This window comes from Pithys albifrons, chromosome 15, assembly GCF_047495875.1.
Source record: "Pithys albifrons albifrons isolate INPA30051 chromosome 15, PitAlb_v1, whole genome shotgun sequence".
Lineage (NCBI taxonomy): Eukaryota > Metazoa > Chordata > Aves > Passeriformes > Thamnophilidae > Pithys > Pithys albifrons.
Genome location: NC_092472.1, coordinates 10236157 through 10247845, shown reverse-complemented (window position 1 = coordinate 10247845; position 11689 = coordinate 10236157). Strand labels below are relative to the sequence as shown.

At 54.2% G+C, this 11689-nt stretch overlaps 1 protein-coding gene across 1 annotated transcript; it reads left to right on the top strand.

Annotated features, from left to right (window-relative positions):
* The first annotated feature begins 8729 nt into the window (after positions 1-8729).
* Positions 8730-11402, top strand: NKX2-5 (NK2 homeobox 5). The gene is made up of 3 exons (XM_071570228.1): positions 8730-9323; positions 10069-10672; positions 11119-11402. The coding sequence occupies exons 1-3, from the start codon at positions 9029-9031 to the stop codon at positions 11315-11317; spliced, it is 1098 nt and encodes a 365-aa protein (XP_071426329.1). The 5' UTR covers positions 8730-9028; the 3' UTR covers positions 11318-11402.
* The last annotated feature ends 287 nt before the right edge of the window (positions 11403-11689 follow it).

The following is an 11689-nucleotide window of genomic DNA, read 5'->3' as shown; positions in this document are numbered from 1 at the left end:
GACATCCCTCCTTTCCTTTTATATGCTGAAATTCTGAGAGTTGCTCTAGACAGGGCTCAGGCTGTTCTGACTATTGAAGGCAAATGCATCTTTGAGAGTGTTTTCTTGAGGCTTAACAACATATTTATTTTTTCAGTCATTCCACTTGGATGTACCTTTGTTCACTCTTCAGGAACAGTTTGGTTTCATGACTTTTTTTCTTTTAAATCACAATATGTAATAAAGTTTCTATTTTTTCACCTCAGTTCTGTTATGATACTTCAAATAAATGAGTGATCTGCGTCATTCAGATGTTAAAAATTTGACCAGCACATTAGGATCTTATTGAATAAGTGCTTACATATTTCCTTATTTCTCTTTTGGGGGGTTTATTATCTTTTTACTTTTCTTAAAAGTGGATGCATAATCCAGCTCTGACATATAAAAAACCAAGGGCACATTTTTACCATGATTTGATAGCAAGAGCAGCAGAGATCAGTGTTCTGGCTGAAAGCATGGATGTGCCTCCCTTGTCTGGGATGAACTCTGCCAAGCAGAAGGGCTGGAGGCAGCTAATCCTGAACAACACATATGAAGGTAGTGGTGGAAACAACTTCTCTTGGACACAGTGAAGGGAAAAAGCCTCAGAAAATAAAAACTGAGGGTAGAGATTTCCATCTCCCTGGGCTAGCTGTGCCTAAAATGTATTTCCACATCCAAGGAATGTGGATCCTGGAGGCTTCAGTCCTCCTGTGCAGACAGTGTCGAGTATCTCTGAGCTGGAGCTGGGAGTTGGGAGTGTCCTGGGCACTGAAGGGCTGCGCTGGAGTGGCTGCAAGGCTGGAGTAGGGAAGGCATCTGGGAAGAAGCAAGGCAGAGCCTGACAGCTCAGAGATGGCCAGATGTTTTTATCATTATGGAAAAAATCTGTTGGTGCCTCTTTGCCCAGAGAAACACTGGAGGAGGAAATATCCTCTTGAGCTCTGATCAAGGCTGCATGTTAAAACTGCAGTGGGACAGGGTCAAAAGAAAAAAAAAACAAAAAACAAAAAACAAACAAACCAACAAAAAAACCCCCACACAACAGAAATGGGAGGAAAGGATGTCAGGCTCTAACCTTCAATGTGAAGGTTCCCCAAGGAGCTGTACTACCTCTCCAGGGTTTTTTTTCCCCAAATCACTGCCTAAGACAGCTGGAGAGACAGGGCCTGGAAGATGGGCCCAAGTCGTGTTTCTCCAGGAACACCCTCCCCGTACTACCTCTTCCCTCCACTTGTAGCAGGTGCTGCCCCAGGAATGTGCATCCCTGTGGACATGTAACGCTGGATCTGCAGAGCTCTGGAAACATCCATCCCAGGGGTTGCAAGGAGACTGAGCACAGCAATAATGCAACCAGGAGCTGGAGATCCCTGTCCTGGATTACGAAATCAGCTCCGAAAGAAGGTCACAGCCCCCCTGGCTCCGGACACCCCCGGGCGACACCCAGCCCAGCCAAGATCCGGCCAGCCCCTTCCCCCTTGCCCCTTTGGGGTTTCCCCCGGGCAACTCCTCGGGATTCAGCCCTTCCCATGGATTCCCCCTTCCCAAAAACAGCGCGGACCGGCCCCCGCCGGCTCCTCTCACTAATTTTAGCTTTCGGAAATATACGGTGTAATTAAAAAGAGAAAGTAAGCTCCGAGGACCGTCCGGGACAACAGTGTCTAAAAGAGTAAGAAAAGGCCAACAGCCAACCCCAAAACATTTCAATTCTGTAAGAAATAAATCCCGTCCGTGAAACATAAGGATGTTTAAGGTTTCGTGCGTTTTGCTTGGATTGTTTTTTGTTCTTGAATTGAAAAGTAGGAAAGGCGGCGTCGGCTGGGCTTGGGAAGGAGCGGAGATCACTCAGAACCGGAGGGAAGGAAAGGACCGAGGCACCGCGGGTTCTTCTCCTTCCTTTCCTCCGGTTCTTCTTTTTGCTGTATTGCCGGTGCTCCAAGAAAAAATACAATAAAATAAAAGGCTGGCGTTTAATTGGTGCATTTCCCTCTGCTACTGATAATTCATGCAGGATTTGGGGAATAAAAATGCAGATCTGGTTTTATTATGTGGTATGACTTTGAAATTAAAAAAAAAGGGGGAAAAAAAGGACGTGTGAAGACGTCTGAAACTTGGGATTTTTATCCAGAAAATAAAATATTTTTTTTAAAAAGGTAAAAATTTAGAAGAACTTTTACAAGATTTTCGTTTCTGTCAACCCTTTTTTTTTCTTGACACACGCTTGAAATGTATTGTGTTTTACATTCGGTGAATTGTGCATTCATCAGGCTGATGAAAATGCTTTCCCGTGCATGTATTTGCAGGTTTCTCTCTCTTACGTATTTCAATTTTGCAGGGATTTTTTCCCAGCCGTTTTTCTCTCTGCATAACAAGCCCAGGGAGCACCCAAAGTTTTAGCTTTGCGGAGGGGTTGCAGCAACAGGACCATTTGGAGAAACCGGCCCATTTCCCGTCAGATCACCAGAAAACCCAAATACGGATGACTCCCCCACTTCGAGAAAAAATGGTCTCACAGTCCTGATCCTGCTCGAGGGATGAACCGCCGGAGGGTCTGCGCGGAGCCTGTTTCCCCGGTGCCTCTGTTCGCGGGATTCAAGGGTGGGAAAGGAGGAACCGGCTCCACCAAACCCAGTCTCTGGGCAAAAAATAAACGCGGGTACCAGAGCCCCGCGGTAGGGGGGTATCCTTCCTTTCCTTTTTTTTTTTTTTATTTTTATTTTGAAGCTGATCTGTTGTGGTTTTTTGTTGAGTTTGGAGCGAGATTGGTATGTTCGCCGGGGTTTGATGTGTTTTTTTAAAAATTGTTTATTATTACCTCGAAGAGGCGCGTCGTTTCCACCAAGAGCATCACCCTGGGGACCGGCGAGGGATTTTGCAGGTCAGCGGTGAGGCTCCCTGGGCTAAGTGAGGAAAAACGAACGGGGCCGTCCCGGGAATTCGCCTTCCTGGAGCAAGGCGATGAGAAGGAAAGGCAGAGCCGGCCATCCTGACAAGGCCCCGCGGGACAAGGAGGTGGAAGCCTGACATGGACAGGGAAAGGGACAGGGACGCATAGCCCCTCCCGCCCTTCGTTCGCCCCTGGAGCAGCCGATTTCATGCCTCTCCTCTCCGGTTGTGGATCATAAGCTGGGCATTGCCGGAGAAAAGGGGACTCGACCGGGAGACGCCGCAGAGGAGGTGGGGGTCAGGGCTCTGTAACTCTACTCGCCCGGGTTCAGCTTCCCATCCGTCTCGGCGGAGTTGATCCCCATCAGGAAGAGTTTTTTCCAGAGGGTAGGATCCGGGATGGGTCCTGCTGCGAGCGCTGGGGGAACTCGCAGGTCCTGGGCAGAACCTGCCGGAGCCCGGCGGGGCTGAGCCGGCACCCCCGGGCAGGGAGGCGCTGGGAAGGCGGATGGGCCCTCATCTCCGCGGGGATGTGTAGAGGGATAAACCGTTTTTAAGACAAATAAAGGCCAAACACCGCCACACGTTAAAGGGGGCTTCCCCCGACCGGCCCTGCCCGCTGCCCTAAACCCGGCTCGGCCCCCACCCCGGGGAGCGTCAAGCGCGCACGGTGACATCGCAAGACGGATCGGATTTGCACGGCCAGCAGGAAGTATCTGTGAAGTCAGACCTTTATCTCCTCTGGAAAACATCGTGCGGACAGACAAGCCGCAAACACCCTGAAATCTTGTGGCAGTTTCAGGCTTCCCGGCCAAGCGTCGCTCCCGTTGCCACCGGAGCCGGTAGGAACCCTTTGCCAAGGCAAAGCAGATCGGGCAAAAGCCCCGCGGCGTTTAGAGCTTTGTCCTTCGAAACAGCCCAGACTCCACAGCATCTAAAAGCTATTTCGTTTTAAAAACCGTTTTCCTGACATCACCAGACCCAGGTGTGTCCTGGCTGCAGGACGCGTGTGCCAAATCGTTGTCTCATTGACGTGAAAGTCTCTTCAAAATCGTTTAATCCCCGTCCCAAAAAATTATTGTATTGCTCCTGCCCTGACTGCGTTCTCCATGGAAGCGTAACGAACAAACGTTTTTGGGATTACCTGGAGGCATTAAAAAGCTTTTTCTGGAGCGCAGAAAACCGGCGGGTCTGGGACAAGGGCTAATAACGCAACCGCTTCCCGGGAACGGGCAGAGAGCGGCGAGAAGGACGGCGAAACCTCATCTCTCTCCCTTCACAAGCGCAGTTGTAGGCATTAAAAAAAGTTACGGGCAGGGTAAAATTAAAGCTTTTCGTTTATCGGCCCCGCTCCCAGCTTTGGCTTCAGCCGGGAGGGAAGAACCCTTCCAAGCGCCCGAGGTGTAAGAACCAGAATAATTGTCAGATTCCAGGCACGGAGCCCAGGACAGGAGGAAAAACTCCACTGTTGCATTTGCTATCCAAGTCCCCCTGCCCGAGTGACCCCACCCGAGTCACCGATGGAGGCGGAAAGAGGCGACCGGGCCACACCCGGGCGCGCTCCCCGCACTGCCCCGGCCTGCCAAAGGAGCGGGGCTGGGGGTGCCAAACCGAAACAAAAACGGAGAGGTTTATTCTGAGCTTTACATAAATTGTCCTGAAACAAAGGGAAGGCACTTCGGTTATGTCTGGCTGCCGCATTCGCTGTGCTGTGCCCTAGCACCAGCCTACCCGGCTGCATCCGAGCTCTCCAGCCGGTCTGAACGGACGGAAGGGGCTCGATGATCTCCTAAGTGCCCGGCGGGAGGAGCTGGGATCCCACAGCGGCGGGCAGGAGCCCCAGAGGCCCGGCACCTGCCCCGCCGCCAGGGAGCGGGGCTGTCGGAGCCCCCCGGCTCGCAGCGCAGCGGTCCCGAGCGCCGGGCAGAGGGGAGGCCCCTCACCAAAACCAGCTGCACGTCAAGGTCAAAACTCTTTTTTTGACGGCCAGAAAGGCGAGCTTCGTTAGAGTTTGAAAGGACCGGGAGGCAAGAAAAGAATGCAAATTAGTAGTAACAAAAGGAGGTTTATAGGTGTGGCGAGGTGGAGCGCCTGGATAGCTCCAAAATCTTTTTCCTCTGCAGAATTCAAGAGATGTAAAAGCAAAACCTTCCCTGGCTCCAGTTGCCCCTCGCAACCCCCAGACGTTTTCGGGAACCCCCGATACGACCACGCCACGGAGGACACACGCAGCAGCACAGCGGTCCCGCAGGGGCCATTTATTCAGCCAGGGCTCACCGATTTGCAGCATCCCTGCCCAAGCATTTGAAAGGAATAACTGGCCATAAGACCCTGGGGAGCCCTCGAAGATCCCGGGGTCTCAGCGGCTTCCACAGCCACTAAGAGAATCGAGAGACTGGCACAGGTTCTCTCAAGGAAACACTAATAGGCTATTTCTGGACTACTGGCTCTTAACAAATCTATAGCACCTGAAGTGTTAGCACTCAATTAGTGACAAGGTTTCAAACCCCGGCGTTTACTGGCGAGGTATAAACAGAGTCCCCGGGAGATAGCCGGGAATTAGAGCGGGAGGGGGCTCTGGACATCTTAACCGACTGGGATTAAGAGGAAAAGTTTTTTAAAAGGTCCCATCTCTCTCTAAACAGTCTGAGGTGTCGAAAGCTCAGGGGGAGAGAGGATGTGCTCTCCGGAGTTAATTGCGGGGTTGGAATTTTTTTGGTTTTGTTTGTTTGTTTTCAGCAAGAAAAGTTGTAAGTCTTTCTGGTGTCTTTTTTTTTTAAGAAAAAAAGAACACCCCACAATAAACCCGACAGATTCGCAGTTAGCAATCCCAGATAGAAGCCCCGAGCGGGTGTGGAAGACAAACCTCGCCTGCGAGGAGCCTTTCTGGGCACAGGGAACCAGGGCAGGCTCAGTCCTGAGGGAGCAGCGAGAGCAACCGGCAAACCGTGTGAAGACGGCGAGGGGAGAACAGGACACCCTCCACCGCTTTTCTCTGCCAGCCAGAAAAACAACAGCGCCTTTGCTCTGCCCGTCTCACCCTCATACATCCACAGGCCCTGCGTCCCAGTTGGATGGGTGGGCTGGAGAAAGTGTTTCAGGGCGCATCTCCAGGGCTCTGTCTCCCTTTACTCTTTTTTGCGTGTTAAATAAACGCAATCAAAAGGGACCCCGCAGAAGTTAAAAGCGGTGAGGGAGAGCTCAGGGTGCGGGGCATCCCTCCCCTCCACCCCTGGCCCGAGGCTCACGACGGGGACCGAGTGCGGCGCCTGAGGGCTGGCAGCAGGGTGCGGAGCTGGGTGAACTGGTCGCATTTGTCCCCCGCGCTGGACAGTCGGAGGTTGGCTCTGCGGGCTGCTAGAGAGCACCGGGAAAGGGAGAAAGAGGGGCTGGGAAAGGGGGAAAGGATGAGTGCTGAGCCCCGACCCGGAAAAGTCCTTGAGCTGCTGTATGTCAGTAACTTATTCATCAATCAGCCGGACACAGAGCAGACCTGGCCTCTCTTTGCGGAGTGTTTGCTTTTTCACCAATTATTGCGGCCCTGCAGCTCTTTTTGTTGATACAGTAGTTCTAAAAAGTGCTAATGTTCATTTATCAGGGGGCTGAGCCCGGGACTCCCACTAGTTGTGATTCTTCCAAAAATATAAACACGAAGAGAAGGGCTAAGGCTAAAGCCCCCATTTGTTTCTAAACCTCAGTATTAAAAGTGATGCATTGTTGAAGATAAAGCGGAGATAACGCTGTCTGTCTCCAATGAATGTCTCCCCGACGCATTAATGACATTCCAAATGATAGCTACGGCTTATCGTTCAATTAATCACTTCCACCCTCTGCAGCCGGGCCCACATCGATCGGGAGCCGCCGTATGACCGGGGGGCTGGAGGGAGAGCCCGTCAATCCTCAATGAATCGCGGACTGTCAGCCGGCAGTGCCCGCCTGGCGGACACGGAGCCCGCAGCGGGGCCGCCCCGCCGGGATGCAACCCGGGCTCAGCGGGTGCCAGGTCGGACAGAGGGAAACCTCCGGGGCAGGCACTGCCGTTCGAGCTCTGAGTCTGACCTGGGAAGGGTATTTTGGGCCCGGAATGAAGGAAGGGAGCACTGGACGCAGTTTCTCCCGTCCCGAGGGAGGCGGATGTCGCCAAGGAGGACGAACCTGCGAACGCGGCTCTGGGTTTGGGAAGGATCGGGATCGCTTCGTTATTTTAGTCTTTATCTAATGTACCCCCATTAGCTTGCAATAAAAAGGAGGCAACGAGGTTAGAAAGCCCATCTGGCAGTCCGGAGGGCAAGGGGTGCCCCAGACACCCGGCAAAATCCCGCCGCTGGCCCCTCTCCTGAGTCGGGCTGCCGAGGCCGCATCCACCTTCCCCAGGCGCTTCACCCCTTCTGCAACCGAGGAACACCCCCTCCGAGTTGCTTCCCAGGGAATTCTGCAGGAAGCACAACCGCGAAGAGGTAGATGTCCGATTGGCCGACCCCTCCCCTCATTAAATCGCAATATTTCAGGCCTCCCCGTACATAGTGATCGCTCCGACTGTCACCGCAAGATCCAGATCTGGTTCTCTGACAAAGCGCTCACAGGACACCCGCAGGCGTCTGCAGCGTGGGATTGCGAGCGCCAGCGATCCCCGGGGAGCAGGGCGAGTCACAGCAAAAACATCCTGAATTAAATTCCCCAGAAGGGAACCCAGGATGCCGAGACACAAAATCTCTGGGGGAAGTGGCAAAGGAGGCAGCAGCAGGTCCATTCAGGAAGGAGCAGCCTGGGAAGGGCAGCTGCGGGCAGGTGCTCACGTTTCCACCCGCCTCGGAGGGTCTCTTCCTACGGGAGGAGGAAGGATTTGCACAACTGCGACCCAGGCGTCTCCCAGAGCAGGGCCCGACCCAGGCATCCCCAAATTCACCGCATCCCTGCAGAGTTTCTTAGGCTCCCACCGCCCGTGGCTGAACCTATCCCGTGCCTCTCTCAGCCGGGTGCTGGAAAGAGATCCTTTAAAATTTATTTTCTTTCTCGCCCTCGCCCCTGAACCTAAAAAGCGCCGTAATGTCCCTCCTCAACCTGCAACTTGGCCGCTAAGGTTTACTTCAGCGACTCCACGTGAGTTAAATGAGCAAGCGCCCACCTCAGTCCCGTGAACCCGGGACCCGCGGGCAGCCGTGCGCCCACCGAGCTGCGGGAACTCGGCCAGCACTGGGGCCAGCCCTGGCTGCCCACGGCAGCCCAAGTGGCATTGCTTTGGCTTACTGTTCTCTTTCCGCTCTATATTTTGCAACGCCTTCAACCCGCCCTTGTTTTAGTTTGGTTTTTTTTAATTATTTTTTCCCCAGTTTGTGCTGGGGTTTTGATTTTGGTTTGGGGGTTTGTTTGTTTGTTTTGTTTGTTTGAAAACTTTGCAAACAGGCGGGAGAAAAACTCAATCGGCATTTCCCTCTCCCAAGCCAGGCAGGGGCTGTTCCGGGGCTCTCTCCTATCAGCTGCATTTTGCGAGCGTTGTGCTGTTTGAGAATATCTGTATAAACCCCAAGCGCGGATTTCCCCTTGAACGCGCTTCACACAGCAGTGAACTCCCGATTTCTAGTTCGTGCGATCGGATACTGCAGAATATTAAAAACGAAACCTCCATTCCCTCGCTTAGAAAAAAATATGAAATCAGCACATAATTGGTTGATAGTTTCCTCCCGGCCTGTTTATTTAATCTGACTGTATGACAGATAGTGTCAGATAGTGCCTTTGTACACATTAGGCCGTTCTGTTTTCTTTTTTTAATGGATGAACAAACTCAGCGCAGAAAGCTGGATAAATGTAGTGCCGCCCCTTTAAATGAGCGGAGATGTTTTTGAGATGTATTACTATATTAGGTGACATGGAACTTTGCATCTCTCATACCATCACTGCAATGTTGGCCAATAGAAAGCTAAAGTCACCCAAAAACTGTCTAGTCCCTCCTTCCTTTCCCTTATGGTCTGGTCCTACCTGCCTTCAGTGCACAAGTCAAGGCTACCCGCGGGAATGCTATGTGCCCCCTCCGTGAGCCCACGCTCCACCACTGCTCCACGTTGGCTGCTCCTCACCTACTTTTCCATGACCCTGGGCTCCGGCCGCTACCCCGCTCTCCTCCGCAATGTTTCCTAGCCCTGTGACAACGACACCCTTCTCGGTCAAGGATATTTTGAACCTGGAACAGCATCAGAGCGGCCTGGCCTCCATGGAGCTCTCCTCGCTGGCCTCCCCCTCCTGCATGCTGGCCACCTTCAAGCAGGAGACCTACAGTGCTGAACCCCCGACCCTGCCCGACCTGCGGGAGGAGCTGCCCGAGCCGCCCCCCGCCAAAACAGCCGCCGCCTTCCCCGGCTCCTACTACGTGAAAAGCTACGTGGAGATGGACTCGGCCAAGGAGCCCAAGGCGGACAAGAAAGGTAAAGCCAAGTGGTGCTCTCCGGGGTTCACCGGTGGTCCTTGGGCGGAGAAAAAGGGAGGGCAGGGCGACGGGGACACCCCAACCGGGGCTGGGCACTCGGCCCAGGGGTCCTCAGGGCTGCGGGGGAAGAGGGGACGGTGAGGGGCTGCGGCCACCCTTGGGGCCCGGGGGAGAAAGAATGCGGATAGCGGGAGCATCTTCATCCCCTCCCGGGCCCTGCAGCGCAGGAGCGGTACAGGCTCGCCGCGGAGAGCGTCCTGCTGACCCCGGGCCAGAGACCCCCGCAGGCGGTGCCAGGGCATAGGTTCAGCCCAATGGGACGAGCAGAGCTGCAGAACGATATGCGAGGTGTCGGTTTTGTACAGAAATTAGGTGACAAAACTGATTTCTAATTCATTCTCCTGAGGGTGCGCCCGTGGGTCGGGCTGGGGTTCGGTACAAAGGCTACACGTAGTAAATCCAGGCTGGGGCACAGGCGGTCGAGACTCAAGTCACGGCACGGAGCATCCTTGCCTTCAAGCAAAAAAGACGGCAACTTTGCTAAAGAGGTACTTAAAGAGCAAAGCACAGCCGGAGGAGCAGGTCACCGCGGCGGCCTGTGGGGCTAAGGCACAGGAGGCCGGGGAAGTGCTGGGGAAGAGCCAGGACACGCTCCCGTTGCACGCTCTTTATGGAACATTGCTTTTTATTTTTTGCACATTTTTTCCTCCCCCTTTTTCCTTTTCCTGTTTATTTTGCTGCAGAGCTGTGTTCCCTGCACAAGAGCCTGGAGCAGGAGAAAAGAGACCTGGAAGATTCCGAGCGCCCCAGACAGAGGAAAAGGAGGAAACCTCGCGTCCTCTTTTCTCAAGCCCAAGTCTACGAACTGGAAAGAAGGTTCAAGCAGCAGAAATACCTCTCGGCTCCAGAAAGAGACCATCTAGCGAACGTCCTAAAGCTCACCTCCACCCAGGTGAAAATTTGGTTCCAGAATAGAAGGTATAAATGCAAAAGGCAGAGACAGGATCAGACCCTGGAAATGGTGGGGATCCCTCCCCCGCGGCGGATAGCGGTGCCGGTGCTGGTGCGCGATGGGAAGCCCTGCCTGGGAGAATCTTCTCCCTACAGTTCGCCGTACAATGTCAGCATTAACCCCTACAGCTACAACGCCTACCCCGCGTACACCAACTACAACAGCCCCGCCTGCAACGCCAACTACAACTGCAACTACCCCTCCATGCAGCCCATGCAGCCCTCGGCGGCCGGCAACAACTTCATGAACTTCAGCGTAGGGGACTTGAATTCGGTGCAGACGCCCATCCCGCAGGGGAACGCGGGAATCTCCACATTGCACGGGATCCGAGCCTGGTAGAGCCGCCCTCGCACTCAGTCTGGCTCCCTCCATGGACCACGGTCATAGGGATGGAGGGGCTCCAGCCGCGCCTGCGAGCTGGGCTCAGGACATTTCCAGGCTGCGGGGATGAGGACGGTTCAGTGTAGCACCCCGGCGTAGTTCACTTGTGTGGTGGCCATTTACAGGGGGTCCTTGGTATTTCATGCGGTCCTGCGGGGCCAGGCGGGCACCGGCGGGGAGGATCGGCACTGCCCGCAGCGCCCGGCCCCCCTCGCTTCCCCTCCACCGGGGTCTTCACCTCGGGAATTCCCCTCCTTCCTACCTACAAACCAGGCAGTCATTTTGCTTGACTTGTTCAAACAGCAGCTAGCAAGCCCTGCAACTCTCTCTTTTTTTTTTAATTTTTACTTACACTAATTATTATTGACATCCACATTTAATTTTTGCACTTCCCATACAGTTCCCGCTGTTCGTCCAGTTCAGCATCTCGCCAACCCCAGGTCTCCCTTGCGAGGCTTCTGCGGGCGGCCTGGGCTGCGGGCCGGGAGCAGCTCCCGCCCCGCGCACGGATGAGGACAGACCCTCCCTACCCCACCCCGGCCGAGGGACACAGACACTCCGACCCGCCAGGTCCCATAGGGTTATGCACTAAAACGTGAGTTAGTATGGAAATGCACTGTCCGCCCCTTCCTACGTGTCGTCCTTTGCTGTACAAGCTGACGGAAGTCAGCGAGTTGTCATTAAAGAGAGTGGCTGAACCTTGGCGTCCCTGGCGTTCCTTGCGCGGCCCTCCAGGGGTCGGTGGGTGCGCAGCTGCCCGTCCTGGGGGCTCTCCATGGGCCGCCCCTGCCGCCTGCCCCGCTCCGGGATCTTTCTCTGCCGCTCTGCCCTCGTAGCCCCTGCCTGATTTCAGCATCTCCCGTTTTGACGCCGGCAAACGGCGCTTGTATTTTAACGTCTTTCAAAAATAAATTTAAAGCTACTTCTCGAGCCAACGGCCCGGGCAGGACCGCTCTGCACCGCCCGCGTCC